Genomic DNA, 24699 nt, shown 5'->3' with positions numbered 1-24699 from the left:
ACAAGAAGAAAGCTTAACCCTATAAACAATAAGGAAAGACAATAAACCAAAACAAATCGTAACACAAGGCATTTACATGGTTTGGAGATTAGGGCTCCTACTCCATGGCTGTCCGTAAGGTGGGCGATCCCAATCCATCGGTGGATGACTCCCCGGAAATCTCTGGCTAGCTCAAACCTCCTTCTCAGTGGAGAAACTTCACCACAATCTTGATCCAAACACTCTTAGATCACAAGAAGAGCTTGAAGCTTTGGAAGACTACTAATAGAGGTTAACCACCTCTATTTCGTCAACCTTGGTCAAGCACCTCGAGCTCTATTAAATAGAGCTCGGGAGGAAAACACCTACTATTTTTCCCGCCACCAGTCGACTGGTAGAACCACCAGTCGACTGCCCCCTGTGGAAATTCGATCGTTACATCCCAACGGCTCGATACTAGCCGACTGATACTTCCATCAGTCGACTGCTCTACACTAACCGAGCGAACAGAAGCATTCTGTTCGCTCCCAATCGACTATCTGGTCGACCACACCAGTCGACTACTATAGTGACGCTACAGTACTGCTACAGTAATGTTATAGTAAAATCCTAATCCTAGGATTTAACACCTAAGTACATTCACTCAGCACTCATCCTCATCCGACCAACCTAGACCTAGCCTTCTAGCCTCCTCCATCAGCCTTGCGTCCCTCGGATGCGCCTTCAGGACTTCATTCATTGCCAAGTCACACTTGGACTTACGTTGCCAAGACTGCATGCTTGGACTTACACCGCCAAGACTCATCCTTGGACTTTCCTCCTTTGCCAAGATCACACTTGAACTTTCTTTGTTGTATCTGTATCCTGCACACTCACAATGCATATCAAATACAACAATAAATCTAACTTAAACATTTGCCCAAACATCAAAATCTAGGGTCACTAGATTGCTCCAACATACAGGAGACATGATGTGCTTTGTCTGATGACCCTTATATACGGATAGGTCTTGGTGAGTACAACTTCTTTGCTTGTTCAGTTTTCGCATTTCCTGTTATTGATTAGGAGACTGTACTCCATGATTATTACTGTTAGATATATCTTACTATGCATGTCAGCTTGATTCCCGCTGAGTTGTTGAACTCATCCCATTGCTTTATTTCTATTTTAAATTAAGGATGTCAGGAGGTTCCAATCGCTAGTCCCCCTCCTCGTGTAGATATGGTTTTCTACTTTCAGACTTTGTTTCCTTGTTTTGTGATCTACATGCGTGTGATGTGTAGATCTTGTACTCGTGGATGTTATATCGAGTTTTGGTCTACTATCCTTGTTTTCTACTACGATGATTTTCCATTGTGAGTTGTGTTTTCCTCGAGTAATGGAATAGCTATTATTATAAACTGTGTGGTTGTGTAGTCAGCCGGAGGCTGATTTATTATAAATTGCATGGATTGTTTGTTTATATTATTGTATATGTTCTGACTGTGTTGGCCGAGGATTGTGAGGTCTGCGGGCTATGTAGTCAAGTATCAGATTATCACCCATACAGGGAAGATGCTATCGGAATTTACTCTGGCAGGGACCCCCTGGGGTGTGACAACTTACCTCCACTAACCAATCGCAAACTTGCTTGATGTAAGGTCCCTTGACCCACCAGGACCTAATTTTTGTATAACTGGTTAGATTAATTGCATAGATGTTGTTATGTCTAAATCTCTTAAGGCTAATATGTTGGTGCAGTTGGCACTAATGATCAATGTTAATTTTTGATGAATGATAAATGAATGAAAATTAGATGTTATGTGATCTAGCATTTCTACCAAGTGTGCAGGACTTGATGGGTATAACACTCGGCTGAAATCCAGCTAAATATGGAGGACCTGATAGCTGTTGTAGAAGTCTAGATAGGTCAAGGAGTGACTTGATATCCGACGAGAAGTTCGGTTGGGTCCACAGGACCTGACAGCTGGCTGAAATTCAGTTGGATCTGCGGACCTGATAACTGGCAGAAAGATCTGGTGGGCCGAAGCCAAGCGATTTTATTTGGTAAGTAAGGTAAGTCACTGGAGGAGAGTGTCAAGTGAGGGCGAGTCCCAATTAGGGACTTTAGGTGCAGGTCCAGTTTAGGTCCATTTTGGAAACCTAGACTAAGATCGTGACTAAATATTGGTCTTAGAAAGATAGGATCTAATTAATGATGCTTATAAATTATGCTAACTTTATTTTGTAAGTTAAATATTTTTCTATTAGCCTAACATATTTTTATAAGAGAAAAAAAACAAGTTAATTCTCGGATGAATAGTATCTGAGACGTCTCAAAGTATCATGGAGGCACCTCGGAGCGGTGTGGAGGCAGCCTAGATCCAACGGAGGCACCCTTGCGTGGATAAATTTTGTTGTTAAAGTTTTTCTACAGGGAGCACCCTAGAAAGAGCATGGAAGATGCCTTCAAATGGATAGAAGATGTAGTTCACATGACTTATCATGACCAAAGTTCTAGCAATCAGATTTGCAATTGGAGGCGCCTTTGAGGAGTTTGAAGGCACCCTCAAGAGCCTATAAAAGAGCTATTCGGCCAAGCATTCAAGATTACTCAATTACAAGCTTCAAATGACTCTTCTGCTACTCTGACTTTGCTCTCCTTGTGCACTACTGCTCCAAGACATCTGACTGCTATCGGCGGACTGACACCGACACACAAGCACGCTCAGTTTCTATGGTGTTTGGTAACGATTTAATATTCTTGTATTTTTTTTTAATACTTGCAAAAAGGGAAGTGTAGGTTGTTACACTTTCCTATTTTCTATACTTATAGTCGATTTCCTCTTCTAACGTTTTGAAAAAAGGTTTTTAGAGGATTACCCATCGATACGGTCCAAGGGATCATGGGTATTAAAGTAGGAGTCGCCGAAAGTTTCGAACCAAGTAACTCCTTGTGTTCGTGTTCTACTTTTTCTCTACTTAACTATTTTTAATTTTTCCACTACACTTTGATTTCAAAACATTAAAAATATAAGTTTTCTAAAATCACATGATTCACCCCCTCCCTCTCACATGCGCATCAATCTTACAAGTGGTATTAGAGCTCTGTTCGCTCTGAATTGGTGGAACCATCAATCGAGCAGGGGAATTTTTTTTTGTTTCCTTTTGTTTCTACTTTAAGTTTTTTTTTAGTCTATCTGAATTAGTATAACTACCCCTTCAGAAAATTTCCTCATTGCAATTTCTTTGAATTGCTCAAACTGGCACAATACCAATCGAATTTTCTTATCTTTATCATTTCTCACACTACTAATCCAAGATCTAATCTTGGGATTTCTTTGTTGCTTATTTTTTATGTGCAAGATTCTAATGGCCCAAAGTGAAGCTTCAGCATTGCGCGCCCTCCACTCTTCACCAGGGATGACTTCCCGTATTGGAAGAGGAGAATGGAGGTGCATCTCAAGATGGACATCGACCAGTGGTTCTCAATCCGACGCAGGTATCAGGCGCAGGTTGACGAAGCAACCAAAGTACCTATTGATCCGGAGAATAGGAACCCAAACATGAAGAAGAAAGCTCATATCAACTCCAAAGCACTAAATACCCTCCAGTGCAGACTGATCAAGGAGAAACTAAACCAGGTCGTCTCGTTTGAAAATGCAAAGGAGCTCTGGGACAAGCTAATTGAACTGCATGAAGGCACTAGCGACACGAAGGTAACAAAAAGAGATCGGTTATTAAATTCATTATATAGTATTAAAATGTAGGATGGAGAAACGACAACACAACTTCACGCAAGGATCAAAGACATCCTCAACGGATTGCACCTCATCGGCCATAATCTTCAAAACTAAGACATTATAAAGTATACTCTAAATTTATTTTCTTGTGGGCATCTATAGTAGATACCTTTATAGTTTCAAGGAATTTAAATAAACTTAAGTTAGATGAATTATTTTGTGAACTAGAACTACATGAATAAACTAGCACCCAAAGGATCGAGAAAGGTGTAACTTTCCTTGCAGGTTCTATAAAGCAGACAAAGAACAAGGCCAAGCAAAAGGCAAAATCTGAATCTGACTCAGACTCAAATATAGAAGAACAATTAGTGAATATGATAAGGAGAATGTTCACCAAGAAGGACTTCAACACAAAGGACCTTCAAAAGATAATCAAGCCCAATATCAGTAAGTTAAGCATCACCTACTTTAGATGCAACAAAAAGGGCTATTATAAGCACGAGTGTCCGAAAAAGAAGGTACTCAAAGCGACTTAGGATAAGTCATCTTCGGAAGAATCGGACAATGACGAATCCAAGCAACACAACTATCTTGCACTGATGACAACTAGACCAGAATCCAAAAGCAAATCAGAACAAGATGAAGAGTCAGAATATGAGTCGAGCCACGATTCCATACTCGTTTCTTAAGGTTCCATCGAGGTAAACACTTCTCTCAATTCTAAATTCTTTAAAATTATGGCATGTCTAGGTAGAAAATGAAGTACGGCTAAAAATCAAGTAAACATACTTAGTAAAGAAAATGGGGAACTAAAAGAACAACTTAAATCAAACCCTGAATCAAGTCAGTTTGAAATTTCAACTCAAAATATTAAACGTGAAAAAGAAAATTCAAAACTAAAAAAATGAAATTATAAATCTCGAAAAGTTTACTAGAAAAATTTACAACAAGATCCAAAAACCTTACTTAATACTTGGATCTCAAATAGCTATTTATAACAAATGTAAACTCGAATACAAAAATAGCTCAAATAAAATATTTACCTCATAACTTGTCTAACCAAGCAAGTAGAACCCAACCAATATTATATACCTAAAAACAAAATTTACTACCTAAAATTAAAATGAAATAATCCTAACAAATCAAAACCAAAGTACAACAAATCAAATCAAAACTTAAAACACAGTTAATAAATCAACTTCAAACGTAAACTACAAACACTACAACAAAAATGTCTTTCTGCAGCACGCAATTATGTTATCTGCAGCGCGCATTGCATGCTGCACAACTCCATACTATTAAAAGTCATAACACATTCGCAGTGTGCGGCCGCGCACTGCGGTAAACGGCAAATTGAATTTACAGCACGCAACTGCATGCTATGGTAAATTCATTCGCAGCGTCACACTGTAGTTAATATCATTCGCAGTGCGCAACCGCGCGCTGCAATTAATTACATATAAAATATAAAAAAATATCACACATATAATTATCAATATCGTATAATTATCACTAAAGGAATAACTGTATTATAGGCATATAAAAATAAAAATAAATAAATATCATATAATTTTTCTTTCCAATAGGAATAACTGTGTTACAAGTTAATAAGATAAATAAATTATGAACATCAAGTCTTTCCTCTCTTTCTATGCCTCTCTGAAGTAGTGCAAATAGTTCAAAGTCCATATTGATTTTTGATTATTGAGTTGGTTCTTTTAACTCTCTTGCATTGGAATACATAAAATACATAAAATAGTCACAACATTAATAGACCACTTGGTTCTCACAAGCTAACATTTATGAGACTAGTCCTACAACAATCAAATGACACAAGTTAGCATTAGATAACCAACCACTGATTCATGTGTCTGAAAAGAATCAAATGATGATTTTCTTATTCTAAAACAAAAGGAGTTGGAAATACTTTGATAACATAACAGAAAAATATTTTGACAAGGGGCACTCACTAACCTTCTGTGCTTTTACAATTAAAGTTTGATCGGCTTGATGCCCCTCAATTGCAAAGAAAGACAGGTAAGATATTAACATGAGCAAGAAAAATACAAACATAAATAAGAAACAATTTTTAGGTGATCAAAAAATGAATACCTCTACTAATCACGTGTAACAATTTTTATAAGCAAATTAGGTAGGTTCATTTTCTGATCACCTAAACAGTAATATGTGGAATATACATACTATGCCACTCCAATTGCACTTGCAATCAATTCAACATTTGGGATATGTGTGTCAAGGTAATTCGCCAAATTCCTCAAGACTTCAGCAGACTCCAAGCTATAAAGACAAAAACACATCAAAAGAATCTCACTATCCTATTAGCAGATCAAGTTGTCATTACCATATCCCAAAATCTATGTACATGGAAGTAACATCTCCTGATCACATTCAAAACCTAAACATAAACATGACAATGAGTTCTATGACATGACCTGTTTGTCGATCAAACTATTTCTTTTTCTATTAAGTTGATGACTTTATATTGACAAAAATGAGATGACCCACAATTAATATGACAAATAACTTGGAAACCTTATTTAATCATCTTGTTTTGCAAATTGAGAACAAGAATATGGGTTATGTATCAGACAATTCACGATAATTTCTTTCAATTAGCACGGAACTTAGCTTCTTATGTAAAATTATATGAAAGTTTTCGGAGGTACTTGCTTACTGATAAAAGAATCCCTAAAAAGAAGAGGACTCCTTGTGTATCGATACGAGATAAGGCTTGTGGTACTTGGTTTGTGGTACTTTCAATTTTGTCTTATCGGTCAAAATCCATAGGACTCCTTGTCCTAGAAGCATACCAATGTAAGGTGGCAAGCCTGTAATGGCCTTGAACACCGGAACAAATAGTAACGCTCCTATGCCAACAACAAAAACAAGCTGTCCACTAGGAGCCATTTTCTCGGAAGCTAAAATATTGGCACCTTTCTCAGATGTACCATTGACCTCGCTACAAAAAATAGAACAAAAAATTTATATCGGTAAAATTATTGAAAATATAACTTCATATTTGCTAGTTATGCATTACATACCTAGTGAGGGGCATCAAAGTCAATGGAACAGCTAAAGAAATGACTGAAGGTACAAATAAATCCTATATGCAACAATGCATAATAGTGAAATGTTTAAAATACTATCTTGAATGTCGATTAACATTCCATAATTTTTTAATGGACAAAAAAATAATGATAATAAGGAAATGTAGGAAATTGGTCTTAAATGTAGATGTTTAAGAGGATGTTTGGCTAAACTTATTAAAAATAGCTTATAAACTCATACAATTTATAAGTTGTTTTAGGAGCTTATAAGTTGTTAGGTCTTATTTTAAAAATAAGCTGTTAAAGTGTTTGGGTAAACTTATTACAATTAACTTAAAGATATTGATGTGTTTGGTATTATAAGATCTTTTTATTAATAAAATTATCAAAAAGGATATAATACTATTAATAGAGGGTTTTAGACTTTTTATTAATAGAGGGTTTTGAGCGAATTTTTGTACCGGGGGAGAGAAAATTGGAAAGAGGCGTTGGCGGAGAAGATGACACGACGCTGGAAGAGAAGTCGGCGGAGATAAAAAAAAGATATTAGACTTATAAAAATTTATGGAGGATAAGATAAGGATTTATGAAATTATATAAGGATATTTTAGAGAAAAAAATTATTAAAATAAGATCTTTTTTAAAAAATAAGGTCTTCCATACTTTTTTAAAAACAGCTTATAAGTTCCAAAACAATTTATTTTGACAACTTATAAGCTGTTTGAAAAAAAATTTTACCAAACAAATTTGAAGAGCTTATAAACTCCAAAACATCTTATAAACTCTTTTGGAGAGCTTATAAACTCAGTCAAACACCCTCTAAATTTGATAAGGTGAACCAACAGCAAGCTTTATCCAGTCAAGATGCATACTGCACACCAAAATGATCACATACAAATGCCTCATTGGAAATCGAGATTCATCGTGGTCTTTACCATGTACATCTTGTGAATGAAAGCAACAATTTGATAAAGCAAGACTTTCTTGTTTGAAACTTTGATCATGAGATTGTAAACAATTAAGTCAACCTTATAATCGATCTATCAAAACATTAAATTGATAGAGTAACTTTGTTATTTTTGCCGATTTCATAGTTTTTAAGTTAGCGTATCAAATTTATTTAAGTAATTTTCAAAAAAAAAATCCCACAATATTAATTACCTTATGAAATAAGTTTAGGCATTTTTTTAAATAAAATATTTTATTGTGATTAATACATTAAGTTAGAGAATATAAAAAAATTATTTATATAAGAATAAAAAATTCACGGATCGGAATGATGATGGCCGAAGGAGAAATCAGAGAACAACGGCGTCGAGGACGAATAGCGGCGGGGGCGAGAGGCGGCGACGGTTTAGGGTCGAGGAAGTTGAATGGTTGATAAAAATTTATATTCTGAATAACCCCTCCTATAAATTGATTCTTCAAACACACTTTTGACCAAGTCAAACGATTTATTCTAATAAGTATAATACAAAATTATTTTAATTTTAAAAAATCTAATAAATTTTATATAATCATATAAATATATTTGAGCTTAAAATTAAAGTAATTTTGTATTATATTTATTAGAATAAATCGTTTGACTAGGTTAAAATCATGAAGAATCTATTTAATTATATTAGGAAATATATTAATCATTTTATATAATCATATAAATATATTTGAGCTTAAAATTAAAATAATTTGGTATTATATTTATTAGAATAAATCGTTTGACGAGGTCAAAATAAGGAAGAATCTATTTAATTATATTAGGAAATATATTTATATGATTAAAATTAAAATAATTTTGTATTATATTTATTAGAATAAATCGTTTGACTAGGTCAAAATCGTGTTTAAAGAATCTATTTATTTAAGGGGTTGATTTAGAATCAAACATCTAACTCCCTCAACTCTAAACCGCCGCCGTCTTCTCGCCCCGCCGTTGTCCCTCCACCGCTGTTTGTCTGGTTCTCCGATTTCTCCGACGACAATCATCATTCCGATCCGTTTCGGCCATGAATTCGTTCCGGCCATGAAGTGTTCCCGCCGATCCGTTCCAGCCATGAAGCGTTCTCGTGCCCGACGAACCACGACCATGGAGACCGAGTTAATTCCAGGGCTGCCGGACTGCCTCGCTCTCGAGTGCCTCCTCCGCCTCCCCTTCCACGCCATCCTCGACGCTCGGGCCGTCTGTAAGCGGTGGAAGTACGAACTCGACTCGCTGTCCTTCTACCGCATCCGTAGGGCCGACGGCCTCACCCGTCCCGTCGTCTCGTTGCTCCTCCGGGGCAAGATCCGGCACACCGTCGGCAAATTTCACCTCGCCTTATACGAGCCTGACACGGGCGTTTGCACGATGCGGCAGCTGGCCCCCGACCGTCCCAGGATGCGGCAGCTGCCCCCCGACCGTACTGACTGCCTCAATCTCAAGATAGGCAGCATTGCCGGGATCGTCGGGAGAGAGCTGGTGGTGATCTTTGGATGGGACGCGATGAAAAACCGCCGTACTGGCGAGGTTCACTTCTACGACCTACTCTCCGGAGCCTGGCGGCCGGGCGCGCCAAACCCGGCCCCACAGCGGTCGTTATCGAGGAACGTCTTCAGGGGAGACAAATTGTTTGTGATAGGTGGCAGGGACGGGGGAGGCAAAAAGTTGCGATCTGCACTCGTCTACGACGTGCCCACCGACACGTGGATTAAGATACCTGATTTGGAGGGTCTGGGAAGTTTACTCGATGGAAGTTTCTACTATCGTAAGTTTTGGAAAAGTAAGGAGGAATACTTCAGCGGGATTCAATGCTGCAGGGAGCAGTTGTTATTAGATGATGATGACGACGATGACGACGATGATGTTGACGACGATGACGATGATGACGATGACGATGTTGACGACAACCATTTGATATTCTACCCGACCGAGGGAGGGAGAGAGATAGTCTTTCCAGAGGAGAATCTTATATTAAATGAGAACGCTTTAGCTAATTTGAGGCGTCGTTTAGGAATACTTCCAAATGAACTAGGCCGATATCTTGAATGCATTCATAGCTGCCGGTTGTGAAAATAAGATCACATTATATCTCTCAGTTTTTTATGGTATATTAATTATGTCATATGTTTAAATTATGGATAATAGTACAAAGTCTGGCACTTTATCGTTTATATCATTTACAATTGGTTAAGGAGCACTAGCCTTTTATTCTAAATGAGTTTAGATCATCAAATTTGACTTTATATTTATTTGTTCTTATGTTTGTATGTGAAGAAACACGCTAGCCATACCAGGTTTAGTATGTTGATGGCTTCCAACAATTTATATCATTGAATAACTATAGCAACTATGCACATTCAAGGTAACTCCATCAATAAACAGAAGATGAAATCATATTCTGGCGGGCGGCAGCTAGCGACTCATGCGAGGGAGCGGCGACAGGGATCAGTGGCGAGCGGACTGGTGAGGGAGCAGCCGGAGCGACAATGAAATTGAACAGGTTGTTGACAATGAAATTGAACAGGTTGTTAACTGAAGGGAGCAACGGCACAGGGAGTCATCGAATTAAAAACTTATTAAAACTTTAATTTAATTGATTAATTAAATAAGAGAATTATTTTCTCTGACCTAATCGAATTATTTTTATTAAAATATATATAAATTTATTTTTAAATTCTAAATATTTTATTAAATATTATCAATTTATTATTATCATTATTATTATTTGATTTAATTTATTTTAAAGGGAATTTTAATTAAATATATTTAGTTTTCATTGATCATTTTAGTAATCTTATTAAATATTAAATTAAATGTTCAGGTTTGTATAGGATCTTACTATTTTACTACCTTGACTGGTTCGATTTTAACCCTAAATCGATTGTGCATAAGATCGTGATCTTACGAAGGATCGTGATCCTACAAACTATGAATTTATCCATAGTCCACGTGTAAATGCAGTCCTGATCGTGTGCATCGAGTTCTTTGCCTCTAGAGACCTCTACATCATCAGCTCTGTTTGCTTATTCATTGACACCTTCTGCCTCATCTCTCACCGTCTTAGTCGCACGACCTTCAAATATAATATATAATAATTAATTTTACCACTTAATATATAACTCTTAAATTTAAAATCCGTCCCCCGTTGGACAGTGCAAATGGTAGGAGAAAGACATCTTCAGTTCCATTCAGTAAACCAAAAAAAGTTTATTCTCTAACTGTTTTACCCGAATTAAATGCTATAATGGTATAAAAAAAAAAGAAATATATTTTCCTGTTTTCATAACTGGTAATTATTTTTCATATTAGTTGATGTCGACTATTAATTTAGGTTGCAGTAATCTTCCAGTTTTGAATATCATACATTACATCCTTATTTTTCCCTATTGCTCGGGGATTTTACAGAAGCAGCGGTATTGACGAGGGACCTGATGCTGATTTCCTTGAGAAGAAGGACTACTTCATGGAGGTCGATGCCTTTGAACTCCCTGTAGAGTTGGTCGAAGAGAAAGATCTTGAATAAGATTAACAAAATCAGCATATCAGTTTAACCTTAACACTTTGTATAGTTACCGTACCCATCTCTCTTTTTGACATGCCAATATTTACAACTCCCATGCAGCGGAGGTTAGTTTGGCAAAGCTAATGTTACTATGATACTCCTGTAAACCATACCCATAACCATCAGCATCTTCCCAAATAAAATGGTTCAGCTTCTTCTGAATTACGAGTTCATCTCACTTGTTATCTGCAGCATTTTATTACGAGGAAAACTTATAGGCAAGATCTGAATGGCTGAAGTAGCAATTGCTCTGCATCTCCAAATGGGAAACGTTCAAATCTGATGCATGTTTGTTGCTTGTAGAATACTGTCAAGGGAGTTTGGGCCCATATTAGCATAACCACCACTGATAAACACAAGACTGAACACTCTATACAACCTCAGTGATATTGTAGAGTATTTGACTTTGTTATTGACAACTTGAATACAATCTATTTCCATGTTTCACACTTGTAGACCTGGAACAAAGTGGTTGATTTAAGTGAAAGAACTGGTAAACGGAAAACTTTTTGGTGTGTCTGTGTGACAAATTTGTTTTTTTTTAAGCTAGCTGTTAGGAATAACACAATCGTAGACCTTTTCTGACAAACTTGGGATTAACAATTGCAATGTTAAATAATAATAACAGTGGAGATAACACAAATTGTTTACAGCTTAGAACTGAAAGATCTTGTCTAAGGAAATGTACATTAGTAGAGTTTTGGAACCTCAATGTTGGCATGGTCCCTAATTGAGGACGGTTGTAGGGGCACTTGGCTCATATCTGGTGGATATTTCGGATAGCTGCATTTACGGTTTTACAGTCGAAATCCATGATCTTCATCCAGTTCTCAAAATCACCAATTTCCTGAAACAAAATAAAAAACACAATAAATATTAAGAGAGTTTAGCCTACACTTCTGCCAGACCCACCCAAAATGTTGACGGAACACCTGATCAAGTTAGCATCACAGGTGAGAATATAGAATAGATCATACTAGAATGCCAACAACCTTGTTCAAGGTTGTGGTAGAAAATATTTTAGGTTACGAAGTTTCCCTATCAACTCAACAAATTGTGCATCATGCTAACAATCTACTAAATTGGATACCGAATTAAAGAAGAAATCATCCATCTAGAATTTGTCCATATAATTTCAACTTTACATACAATATTTCTTCAACACTAAGCATGGATCACAACTATCAACAATGACTATCTATTAAACATGCCTATTGGATTTTCTGATCCTTGCATCTTCTCACATCACAAAATCCTACTGTGCAACAATCTGCTAAAGAATGATAGATTCAAATCGAATATGAAGATAAGTTTCTAGGGTGTGTGATAATTGGAAGCTCTTTAGCTTAAAGAAAATTTTTACAAGACTACAGTATGACTTGCTATGCTTTATGAATTATGGATAGTAGATTTTGTGTTGTTACAAAACAACATGAAAATATTACTATAGATATGAGAATATTAAGATGGACGAGTGGAGATACTAGATTGCATTAAAAAGATACTAATATATGACAAGTCACTTGAGTGTAGCTCCAATAGATGATAAAATGAGATAAAATAAATTGAGAGAGTATGAACATGTTTAAAGGTACCACAGTGAGAAGAGGAGAATCTATTTGAGTGAAGGGTATAAGAGACAGAGGGAAACCAAATAAACAATTTAATTAATTTGAACCTTACTGATGGCATAGCCTTAAATTGAGTTCAATATAGGAATAACATGTAACTGACCCCAATAATCAAGACAAACACGGCTTGATGAGATGTGTGTGAAAAACTGCTTGATATTTCAATCGCTAACTACAACATTTCTTTCCACACTAGCAAACATCAGTAGCTTACATCTATTGTCATCTGAGAAGTAATAATAGAACCTATAGAAGGATTAAATATCTCTCTCTTCAGAGTTAACAATGTGCTCCTAGTTACTTATTTTTCTTCAAGTTAAAACAGCAGAAGTAGAAGTAGAAGCAGAAGCAGAAAACCAGAAACAAGCCACATAAAGAAGAATGAAGCAAAATATATAAGATCATCTGTTGTTTAATTTACAATCATATTGGATAAAGTTGTTTCCATGTGATCTAGTGGTCATGGGTTCAAGTCGCGGAAACAACCTCTTGCAATACAGGGTAATGTTGTGTACAATATATCTTTCTTCGGGACCCTGTACACAGGCTGCCCTTTATTGTATAAAATGAAAAGAAGAAACAAGTCTAATTTAACTTGGGAGAGATGATTAATCAAAATGTAGTTCAGTGCAAATGGACATCACTCAAGTTTTGTTCAAATGTATCCCAGGCTGTGGAGGAGATAGATACAGCCATTTAAAACAACTAGTTTTTGTCAAAATAACTTTTATTAAACTCAGGATTTGAAACAATTAGAAAGGTGCAAAAAATTGATGCAACTGCCAATGTACATGAAAATATTATGACATACTTTGTAATTCAGTGAGGATAGAGCACCTTTATAACAGTGTTCAATGCATGGGAAGCTGCAAGCCATTGGTCTGTTTGCTTTTTATAACGCATAATCGTACTAACTAAAGCACGAATTTCAAGTTCAATCCGTTTCTCATTTATAAATGTGGCTTCAACTTGTCCATTAACAGTCTCAACCAGAAGCTCAGAAACTCGTATAGCAGTTTGTAAAGCATCCTTCTTAGCTTTATCTGCAAGGGGAAAAAGCATTACAGAACTCAATGAAAAGTCTTAGCTATTCTCTTAGATATAAAAGCAATAGTCTCAATCAAATATATAGTTATATATCATTGTCAAGTTACATTCATCCCAACTACTTCGGATTGCTGCTTGAATAAAAATATTACTTGAACTTGTGATGTAGGTATCTTCAATCTTTTCCTTGATTTCCTGAAAGGAATGAAACTTGACAGATCTGGGAGTCACTACTACACACAATCATTTTATTTTTCATTATTCAGATGTTAGAAAGTATCAAGTTCTAAGATAAGTTTAGGCCCCTGGAAGTTGGTTGTTCGAAATTAGTCAAATTGGAATTATCATTGTGTGCCAAAATTTGACAAAATTAACTCTCTCCAAACTAATCTGAATTTGGGACCTGGAAGAAAATATGTAGTGACCCTTGTGATTAATGATAAACATGGTGAATAACTATCAATGTAATTGGCCATAGAAGGCATCATGTGCATTTTATCAATAAAGAATCCAAATTGTGGCAGATTATTCAAAAAGGAACTTGTAAAATAAGCAGAGAAGAAAGTCTAAGTTATTAAAGTGGAGACATGAATCATGTCAACATCCACCGATCACTTGATTGAGATCTCTAAGATTGGAAATAATGTGTCTGTATTGGGAATTCAAAAAACTCAAGAACCAATTTGTTTCCATGTTGAGCAAATTAAAGCAAATCAGATTTCTTTCTTGTTTGGCATGTCCGTTCTCAGTCCTCCCTCATCTACTATTGTAAAAACTGTTTTTTTCATTGAAGAGGGATGGGAAGATGAAAAAGGTCAAAAACCCCATGTAAGAAATTCATTTTCTTTCCCTCAGTAGATTCCAAGACATTGGTAGATTCTGAGATTTTTCTCACTAGTGAATTCCACCATGCTGAAGGTGGTCTCCTAATTTTCTTCCCTTATCGTTTCTTTATTTAAGGTAATATTCTCAAGAGATTTGTTGTTTTTATTTGGAATCTAGTGGTTTTATTAATGAAGTTAATTGCTACTTAGTTCATGTTCATTTTGAGAATGTTATGTAATTTTGTATTGGTTAACTTTTCCATTTCTCGTTGTATTACCTATGATAGTGGTATTTTGTTTTGTCCATAGTTTCATCCTTTAACACTTTATTCAGACTTCATGCCAATATAGTGGTTAGACTGATATCTAATCAGCTAAAAGATCAGTCTAAATCAAACTGTCTGATGGAGGTAGCAAGTAAAAGGCAAAGTCTGCACAACTATGGTGAAGAAGCTGGATGCAATCAAGAATGTGCATCCACTTCTTGTAATGAGAGGGCATAAAAGAGAATATCAGATATTAAACTTTGAGCTAGTATTTTCTTTATGGCCTGCTTCCTAAAAGCTTCTCAAAATCAGTTCCAACCACTTACAACCAGCAGGCTGGAGTTCAAAATGTTACTAAAATTTTACATGTGAGCATCAAGAAAAATATAATCAGATAAGTTTAGAAATGGAAGCTTAAACTTGCCTCATACAAATTCTTTCCCGATCCCAATCATAACAAATACATGTTAAAGAAATCTAAACTCGACATAACATATCGGATTGATCATTCTGTTTGTCATGCACTCAAGTTTTTCTGGACAACGGATTCCAATGTCCTCAAAGAAAAGAAAAGTTTGATAAATAATTTTTTTTTTAACAATCTGAATTTCACGCTACAAATCTTGAATGGCCAGAAGCAATCGAACATAACTCACGACGGGATCATCAAGCAATGACAAATTAAGAAAATATGGACTACCAGAGAACAAGGAGTGACTAGTTGGAGATAAACCTGTTTTCTCTCTGATGCAAATTGACCTTCGTTGATGTTCCTGGACGATCTGTAGAAGCGACGATTCCAAACTTCCCACCTCCGCCCTCACACCCTCCATTGCTCCGGGAACCCTAAACGAATGTCTTGCGCAGTCACAACCACACGGCTCATTGAGAAACCCTAAACGAATGCACCTTTTGTTGGGATCATTTGCAAAGATAGATTAGTTTCTTTTCCCTTCAAAATAGTTATCAATGTATCATTATGAACTAATTAATTGAAAGTGTAGATTCATATTCAAATGATTGCATGCTCATTATTCAATAGAATGCACCTTTTGTATCTCCTTATTTTCTCTTACAATTTACTCCTTTTAATTAGCGACTAAAAGTGTTATTATTGTCAAAAATGTCTAAATTGTTTGTCTTCCTGCAAAAAGCAGTGTTCGAAATTTCGCCCTAGGCGGCCGCCTAGGCGTTGTGCGACAGCAGGCCGCACCGGAAACCAGCCAGGCGGAAGACCTAGGCGGTCCTCGACGGGCTTCGGTGGGCTTAGGCGGCCATCTCGGGCTTCGGCAGGCTCGGGCTTCGGCGGGCTTAGGTATTTTAGGCATATTTTACGTTTTTTATCACTAAATCGGATTTGCCGAGGCTGGCGCTTCGTCTTCTTTCTTTCATCGCCGACACTTGCATCTTCTCTCATCGCGGCCTGCAGCTGCCGGTAAGTTTTTATTTTTTTCTTGTTTCTGTTAATTTTTTTTTGTTTCTTCGTCGTCGCGGCAACTCTCTGGCAACGCCGGACGCGTCGCAGGGCATTAGACGCCGCTGGAGGCCGGCCTCCCGCGAGGCGCCGGTGGCGGCTGGTGGCGTCGCGACGGCATTTTTTTCTGTTTTGTATTTTTTTTATTTAATAAATTAAAACAATTCCTAACGGGGATAATTTCAATAATAGGGTTCGATTCATAAAGCCGGATAGGATTCAATAATAGATTTAACTTTTTTTAATAAATATTATTAAATATTAATTTATATAACAGATTTAAAAAAATTATTATAAATATTATCAATTATCATTTATCACTAATCACTATCAGATTTAAAAATATAAAAAAAAAAAATTAAAAAAATCATAATACATATTATCAATTTATATAAATCATATTTATAAATTTTATATATTATTAATTTATATTAATCAGATTTATAAATATTAAAATTATATTAAAATTTTAAAAATTCTAATAAATATTATTAATTTATACAAATCAGTTTTAAAAATATGAAAATTATATTAAATTTTTAAAAATTCCAATAAATATTATTAATTTATATTTAAAAGTATAAAACAGATTGAAAAATACAAAAAAATATATTTTAAATTTAATTTTTTTAAACAAATATCTATTATCTAATAAATTTTATTAGTTAGATTAAGATATAATGATATATAAAAAATATTCTCAGACTTGTTAATGTTATATTTCATTATTTGGTATCGTTTGGTATAGTATAAATGTATAATTAAATTTTATTATCATGTTATATTGTTAACTTGTTAAGTTGCTATATATAATTTTTTCAGGTTATCTGTTATTATAATGGCAAGCAATCCATCTTCGACAGCATCTGTCACTCAACCCGAATCCGGGATTCTTAGAAGAAAGTCCAACGACATCGGATGGAAGTTTGAGATATTGATTGATCCTAAGAAACTCGATAAAATTAAATGCAAGTTATTTGGAAAAACAATGACAGGAGAGTGTATAGGATAGAGGAGCATATTGGAAATATATCTGGAAATGTATCTGGTTGTCAAAAAGCATCTCAAGAAAACAAAAATAAGTGCAAACATGCTATTTTAGAAGGGAGGAACAGAAAGAAGAACAAAATAATGGAAGAACAAAGTTGTAGAGCAGAAGTGGTTATTTCTCTAGATGAAGAAGAAGGTCTTGAAATTGAAGGGATGGATGGAATTAAAAAACCTCTTCCACTTGGGCTCATGGATAGATATGCATTGGCAATTGCTCCAGAAAATGCAGGCTCCAATGGAAGTAAAGTGTTTCGCCAAAAAAAATATAAATGAGGCACTTTTCAAAGAGAGAACTCAACAAGTTCAACAATATGTTGGGAGATGGGTTTATGAAAATGGAATCTCATTCAATGCTGTTAATAATGATAGCTTCAAGCAACTAATGGAAGCAGTGGGTCAATTCGGACCAGGATTCAAGCCTCCAACTCAATATCAACTTAGGGAGCCACTGTTGAAAGCCGAATTTGAAAGAACAAAACAATTGCTAAAGAAACATGAAGAAGAATAGGCAAAAAATGGGTGCTCAATTATGACAAATGCATGGAGTGATAGAAAAAGAAGAAGCATCTTAAATTTGTGTGTTAATTACATGGAGGGTACTACATTTTTAGAGTCTAAGGAGTCTTCAGAGGAGGCACATACAGCTAAACTTATTTTTGAGTATGTTGACAAGTGTGTTGAACAAGTAGGAGCTCAGAATATTGTCTAGATTGTAACAGACAATGCCACCAACAATATGGCTGCAGCTAAATTGATGAGAGAAAAACGACTTGGGATCTTTTGGAGTTCATGTGCAACTCACACTATTAATCTCATGCTTGAAAGTATTGGCAAATTTCCACGATATAAAAAGGTAATTGAGCAATCCAAGGCTTTTACCATTTTCATCTATGCTCACCATAAGACTTTATCATTGATGAGAAGTTTCACGAAGAAGAGAGACATAGTCCGACCAAGAGTTACCAGGTTTGCATCAAATTTCCTCACATTGCAAAGTTTAATTGAAAAAAAAGCTAGTTTAAGGGTCATGTTTACAAGTGATATGTGGGAGAATTGTAAATGGTCAAAAATAAACAAAGGAAAATTGGCTTACTCTACAGTGATGAGCATGAGTTTTTGGAATGGTGTGATACTTTGCTTGAAAATATTTGCTCCTTTGGTAAGAGTTCTTCGATTAGTAGATGGAGATAGAAAGCCATCAATGGGGTTTCTATATGGGGAACTTCTTCAAGCTAAAGAAGATATCAAGGTGGCTCTGAATAACGTGGAATCAAATTATCAGCCTATCATAATCATTATTGAGTCAAAAATGAACGATAGACTTGATACATCATTGCATACCACTGCTTTTTTGTTGAATCCTTCTTTTTACTATAAAGATAGTTCTATTGCTCTTTATGAGGAGGTTGCGATGGGGATTTTTGAATGCATGGAAACTTCGCATGCCAATGAGTTAGATCTACACGATACAATTATTAACAAGGAATTTTCAAAATATAGAAATAAGACTGGGTTATTTGGAAAAACATTGGCAGCAAAAGCATGTGAAAAAATGATGATACATTTGATCCATGTACATGGTGGAGTACATACGGTGCTCACACACCTAACTGGCTAAGGGTGGCATTGAGGATACTTTCATTAACTACAAGTTCATCTAGGTGTAAAAGAAATTGGAATACATTTGAAGGAGTAAGTTTTAAACTTTCAGTCTACTCTTTAATTAAATTAGCTATAATTTTTAACGTCTATACTCTATATTCATGTACTAACTATAATATTTACTTTCTCTGTTTTTTTTTAGATTCATGCCAAGAAAAGGAATAGGTTGGATGCCAACAGGTTGAACAATCTAGTATTTGTTCAATTTAATGCTAGATTGTTGAACAAACAAAAAAGAGAAAAAGAAAGGAATGTCGATGTCCTTCTTGCAAAAGATGCTTCAAATGCACAAGGTTGGATTGTGGATGGTGGGGAAGATGATGAAGTTGAACTAGGTTCCGGGCTCACTTGGCAAATGGTTGATGAAGCAAGTGGAGCAGATGAAAATCTACAACCCCGAAGAAGCTCTAGAGAGAGAGAGCTTCATGAAGATGATTTTGAATCTGAAGAAGAAGACGAGGATCACAATAATGATATTGAGTTTGTGTCCGATGAAGAACAAGTTATTGAAAATTATAGAGAAGAAGAAGTAGAATAAATATGAGTCTATGAGATATTATTAGTTGTGTAATTTTGAACTCATTTTGTTAAGACATGATTTACATTATTCAACAATTATATTTTGCATAGTGGTTACTAGTTCACAATGCATTGTAATCTTGAATTTAACTATTGCTACTATTTTGCATTTTCTAATGTTTTCCACTACTAAAGTTGTTTTAGCTTATAGCAAGGTTTTAAAATTCGAGTTGGATATATGTTCTACTGTTTACAGTTTACTACATGATTATGTTAACTTACTGCATGCTCTGCTGTTCAACTATTTCTTTTAATCGTATTTACTGAGTGTAGTATATTTCCTTTGTATAAAACTGTTAGTTTTCTTTTATAGTTTTTCATTTTTTGATATTAGAAAGTATGCATTTAATTCAACATACATAGTTAGATCTCCATTGCTATGAAATTGTTTAAGATAACATTTAGATTTGCATATGACATTACCCACAGTCCACATAAAACAAGGAATACCGAGGAATCCGCCTAGCGGCGCCTAGTCCCCGCCTAGGCGGCCTAGGCGCTGGTCTTCCGCCCGATTAGCGCCTAGCGAATTTTAGAACCTTGGTTATCCGCAGCACGCATTGCATGTTGCACAACTCCATACTGTTAAATGTCATAACACATTCGCAGTGTGCGGCCGCGCGCTGCGGTAAATTGCATGCGCAGCGCACGATCGTGTGCTGCGGTAAATTGAATTTACAGCACGCAGCTGCATGCTATGGTAAATTCATTCGCAGCGTCACACTGTAGTTAATATCATTCGCGGTGCGCAACCGCGCGCTGCAATTAATTACATATAAAATATAAAAAAAATATCACACATATAATTATCAATATCGTATAATTATCACTAAAGGAATAACTGTATTATAGGCATATAAAAATAAAAATAAATAAATATCATATAATTTTTCTTTCCAATAGAAATAACTGTGTTACAAGTTAATAAGATAAATAAATTATGAACATCAAGCCTTTCCTCTCTTTCTATACCTCTCTGAAGTAGTGCAAATAGTTCAAAGTCCATATTGATTTTTGATTATTGCGTTGGTTCTTTTAACTCTCTTGCATTGGAATACATAAAATAATCACAACATTAATAGACCACTTGGTTCTCACAAGCTAACATTCATGAGACTAGTCCTACAACAATCAAATGACACAAGTTAGCATTAGATAACCAACCACTGATTCATGTGTCTGAAAAGAATCAAATGATGATTTTCTTATTCTAAAACAAAAGGAGTTGGAAACACTTTGATAACATAACAGAAAAATATTTCGACAAGGAGGGGCACTCACTAACCTTCTGTGCTTTTACAATTAAAGTTTGATCGGCTTGATGCCCCTCAACTGCAAACAAAGACAGGTAAGATATTAACATGAGCAAGAAAAATACAAACATAAATAAGAAACAATTTTTAGGTGATCAAAAAATGAATACCTCTACTAATCACGTGTAACAATTTTTATAAGCAAATTAGGTAGGTTCATTTTCTGATCACCTAAACAGTAATATGTGGAATATACATACTATGCCACTCCAATTGCACTTGCAATCAATTCAACATTTGGGATATGTGTGTCAAGGTAATTCGCCAAATTCCTCAGGACTTCAGCAGACTCCAAGCTACAAAGACAAAAACACATCGAAAGAATCTCACTATCCTATTAGCAGTTCAAGTTGTCATTACCATATCCCAAAATCTATGTACATGGAAGTAACATCTCCTGATCACATTCAAAACCTAAACATAAACATGACAATGAGTTCTATGACATGACCTGTTTGTCGATCAAACTATTTCTTTTTCTATTAAGTTGATGACTTTATATTGACAAAAATGAGATGACCCACAATTAATATGACAAATAACTTGGAAACCTTATTTAATCATCTTGTTTTGCAAATTGAGAACAAGAATATGGGTTATGTATCAGACAATTCACGATAATTTCTTTCAATTAGCACGGAACTTAGCTTCTTATGTAAAATTATATGAAAGTTTTCGGAGGTACTTGCTTACTGATAAAAGAATCCCTAAAAAGAAGAGGACTCCTTGTGTATCGATACGAGATAAGGCTTGTGGTACTTTGGTTTGTGGTACTTTCAATTTTTGTCTCATCGGTCAAAATCCATAGGACTCCTTGTCCTAGAAGCATACCAATGTAAGGTGGCAAGCCTGTAATGGCCTTGAACACCGGAACAAACAGTAACGCTCCTATGCCAACAGCAAAAACAAGCTGTCCACTAGGAGCCATTTTCTCGGAAGCTAAAATATTGGCACCTTTCTCAGATGTACCACTGACCTCACTACAAAAAATAGAACAAAAAATTTATATCGGTAAAATTATTGAAAATATAACTTCATATTTGCTAGTTATGCATTACATACCTAGTGAGGGACATCAAAGCCAATGGAACAGCTAAAGAAATGGCTGAAGGTACAAATAAATCCTATATGCAACAATGCACAATAGTGAAATGTTTAAAATACTATCTTGAATGTCCATTAACATTCCATAATTTTTTAATAGACAAAAAAATAATGATAATAAGGAAATGTAAGAAATTGGTCTTAAATGTAGATGTTTAAGTTTGGTAAGGTGAACCAACAGCAAGCTTTATCCAGTCAAGTTGCATACTGCACCCCAAAATGATCACATACAAAATGCCTCATTGGAAATCGAGATTCATCGTGGTCTTTACCATGTACATCTTGTGAATGAAAGCAACAATTTGATAAAGCAAGACTTTCTTGTTTGAAACTTTGATCATGAGATTGTAAACAATTAACCTAACCTGACCTTTTAAGTCAAACTATAGATGTTTAAAATCCAATTGCAAAGTAATAGCGTGCATTTCGCATGACCACATGCTTTTTAAACCTAGCAGTCGTTTGCAAATTTCCTACTATGAAATCAAATCTTGTACAGGATTACAGGAGAGTTATAGATGTTTCAAGTAACCACATATCCATGTGCTTGTAACATGCTCACAAGAGAATATGAATATTGAATTGTGAAGAAATAATTCCAAAAGCAAGAGCCTTTACTTGTAAAGAGAGGTCGAAGGATTAAACCAAGATGGATTCCTAAATCGAAAAACGATGGTGAATATTAAAAACCCTAACAGCATATCGCTTCCCTGCCTTCCTTTATCCTCCTCTGTAGGAGATTCCCAAAATCAATAAGCAACAGAAAAAAAAAATTAGAAATAGATCAATATCAAATATGGTGGCGCAAAAAAAAACACATCTTTGTAATACAACTCGATTAGAAAGAATGCGACAATTGTTAGACCAAGAAAAGCTGGTATCTTCATGGACTGAGGGGGAGAAAGCAGTACTTGGAAGGAATCGACAACGATAGATTCAATAGTGGCAGATGAGCTCGAATTTGATAGATGAATGTTCTGTAGGTTGCGTACCTAGAAGGAAGCGGAGGCTCGTCAGCGACAGAGAGGAAGCATGTATTCTTCAATTCAGTGGAGGGCTTCGACAGAGAGGGCTTGGCCAAAGAGGGCTTTGGCTGAGAAAGGATGGGCGGAGATGTTCGGCGGAGAAGTTGGCGGCAGAGAAGCTTCAGCGAAGGGAGTTGGGTTTTGCGTGAGAGAGCTTCGCGTGAGGGTTCTCACGTGGGAGGAGTTTGGTTCTCGGGAGTGAGGCCAATAATTGCAAAGTGTTTTTGCGTAAAAAGTTTTTGCAAAAAATAATTAGCAAGATGAGATGATTCGGCGGAATGCATTAGAAAAATTTGAAGGTTATTAAAGACTAAATATGCTGTTTAAATTTTATAATATTTATTGATAATGTGTATTTTTGCACGTGATTATTTATATATGTATAATAATTATTAAAAGCGTGTTCCATGTGTCGTTAATATTAAGTTTTAAAGTGTGCTTTGTATACCGTAGAAAAGTTTATTCATAGCGTATTTTTTCTACACGTCATCATTTGTATAAATATTATATTATTCGCAGTATACATAATTAGGTACGTCGTAAAAATTATTATTAACAGTGCGCTTTAATTGTGTGTCATTAATGATGCCTGCAGAAAGTCACTGTTATTGTAATGAAACTTTATTCTAATAAATCAAATTCAAGCTTAAGCTAAATCAAATTTACTACAATTATAAAATAAATCAACACAAATTCAACTCAAAATTCTATAATTCAAGAGAGTCTCAAAATTAGTTAGCACCTCAAGAACATGAACCTTACCCAATAAGAGTAATTAGGACTAGAAAAATTATGATTAATTTAACTTGGCAAACAGTACTAGAAAAGTTTGGGATGATAATAAGTTAAGGAAGCTTTGTCTATGCATGTCTAGAAATAATCATATGTATTTGACCTAGTGCATTTGACTTAGTGAACTAATTGAAACTACGTCTTACCAATCTAAACTGGTTAAACTAAAGTTTGGGCAAGACTATTTGAAAAAACTCGAAGCACGTGATTACTTTAATGATGTCCAGACGACTCACCACAATATAGAAATTTATTCAAATAATGCTTGCTTGATGGACCCAAGGCTAAACTTTTATCTAACATAAGTTAAACCAACCCCTAAAAATTAACTTAACTCATCTCACACAAATATTAAGATATCTTTATTTGAAAACTTAGACGGATGAGATAATTAGATTAATATAATTTAAATTTAAACTAAAACTAACATTCAAATTAAATTAAAACTTAAATTAAAATTAAATTAAAACTTAAACTTAAACTTAAACTTAAATTAAAAAATAAATTAAAATAAAAAATTAAAACAAAAATAAAAACATAAACTTAAATTTAAAATTAAAATTAAAATTAAATTTAAAATTAAAATTAAAATTAAAATTAAAATTAACTTAAAATCAAAATTACA

The 24699-nt window shown here is 35.1% G+C and overlaps 1 protein-coding gene and 1 pseudogene across 7 annotated transcripts; both read right to left on the bottom strand.

Moving 5' to 3' along the window:
* Nucleotides 1–5902: 5902 nt before the first annotated feature.
* Nucleotides 5903–11363, bottom strand: LOC121980051 (annotated as a pseudogene).
* Nucleotides 11160–23489, bottom strand: LOC121981936 (biogenesis of lysosome-related organelles complex 1 subunit 1-like). Of its 7 annotated transcripts, none has more exons than XR_006111955.1 (8): nt 23250–23488; nt 21354–21449; nt 21126–21172; nt 15809–15984; nt 13776–13981; nt 12015–12154; nt 11324–11614; nt 11160–11233 (listed from the first exon to the last, which is right to left on the bottom strand). XR_006111955.1 is itself a non-coding variant. In XM_042534729.1 (8 exons), the coding sequence occupies exons 6-8, from the start codon at nt 15906–15908 to the stop codon at nt 12065–12067; spliced, it is 396 nt and encodes a 131-aa protein (XP_042390663.1). In that variant the 5' UTR covers nt 15909–15984; nt 21126–21172; nt 21354–21449; nt 21847–22133; nt 22216–22277; nt 23250–23488; the 3' UTR covers nt 11898–12064. The 7 variants fall into 7 exon arrangements, 6 of the variants coding, with proteins under 6 accessions (XP_042390663.1, XP_042390665.1, XP_042390664.1 ...); XM_042534729.1 differs by lacking the exons at nt 11160–11233; nt 11324–11614 and adding exons at nt 21847–22133; nt 22216–22277 and having other exon boundaries at nt 11898–12154; XM_042534731.1 differs by lacking the exons at nt 11160–11233; nt 11324–11614 and adding an exon at nt 22876–22987 and having other exon boundaries at nt 11898–12154.
* Between the last annotated feature and the right edge of the window lie 1210 nt (nt 23490–24699).

The sequence above is a fragment of the Zingiber officinale genome, chromosome 5A, assembly GCF_018446385.1.
Source record: "Zingiber officinale cultivar Zhangliang chromosome 5A, Zo_v1.1, whole genome shotgun sequence".
Classification (NCBI taxonomy): domain Eukaryota; kingdom Viridiplantae; phylum Streptophyta; class Magnoliopsida; order Zingiberales; family Zingiberaceae; genus Zingiber; species Zingiber officinale.
This window is presented reverse-complemented; position numbering and strand designations above follow the sequence as displayed.

Excerpts from the sequence above, each read along its gene's own strand:
- LOC121981936 (XM_042534733.1), bottom strand. The coding sequence starts at position 15,908 with ATGGAGGGTGTGAGGGCGGAGGTGGGAAGTTTGGAATCGTCGCTTCTA. Across the intron at positions 13,982-15,808 it reads TTGCATCAGAGAGAAAACAG|ATAAAGCTAAGAAGGATGCT; the intron begins GTTTATCTCCAA and ends TTCCCCTTGCAG. Across the intron at positions 12,155-13,775 it reads CATTGAACACTGTTATAAAG|GAAATTGGTGATTTTGAGAA; the intron begins GTGCTCTATCCT and ends ATTTTGTTTCAG.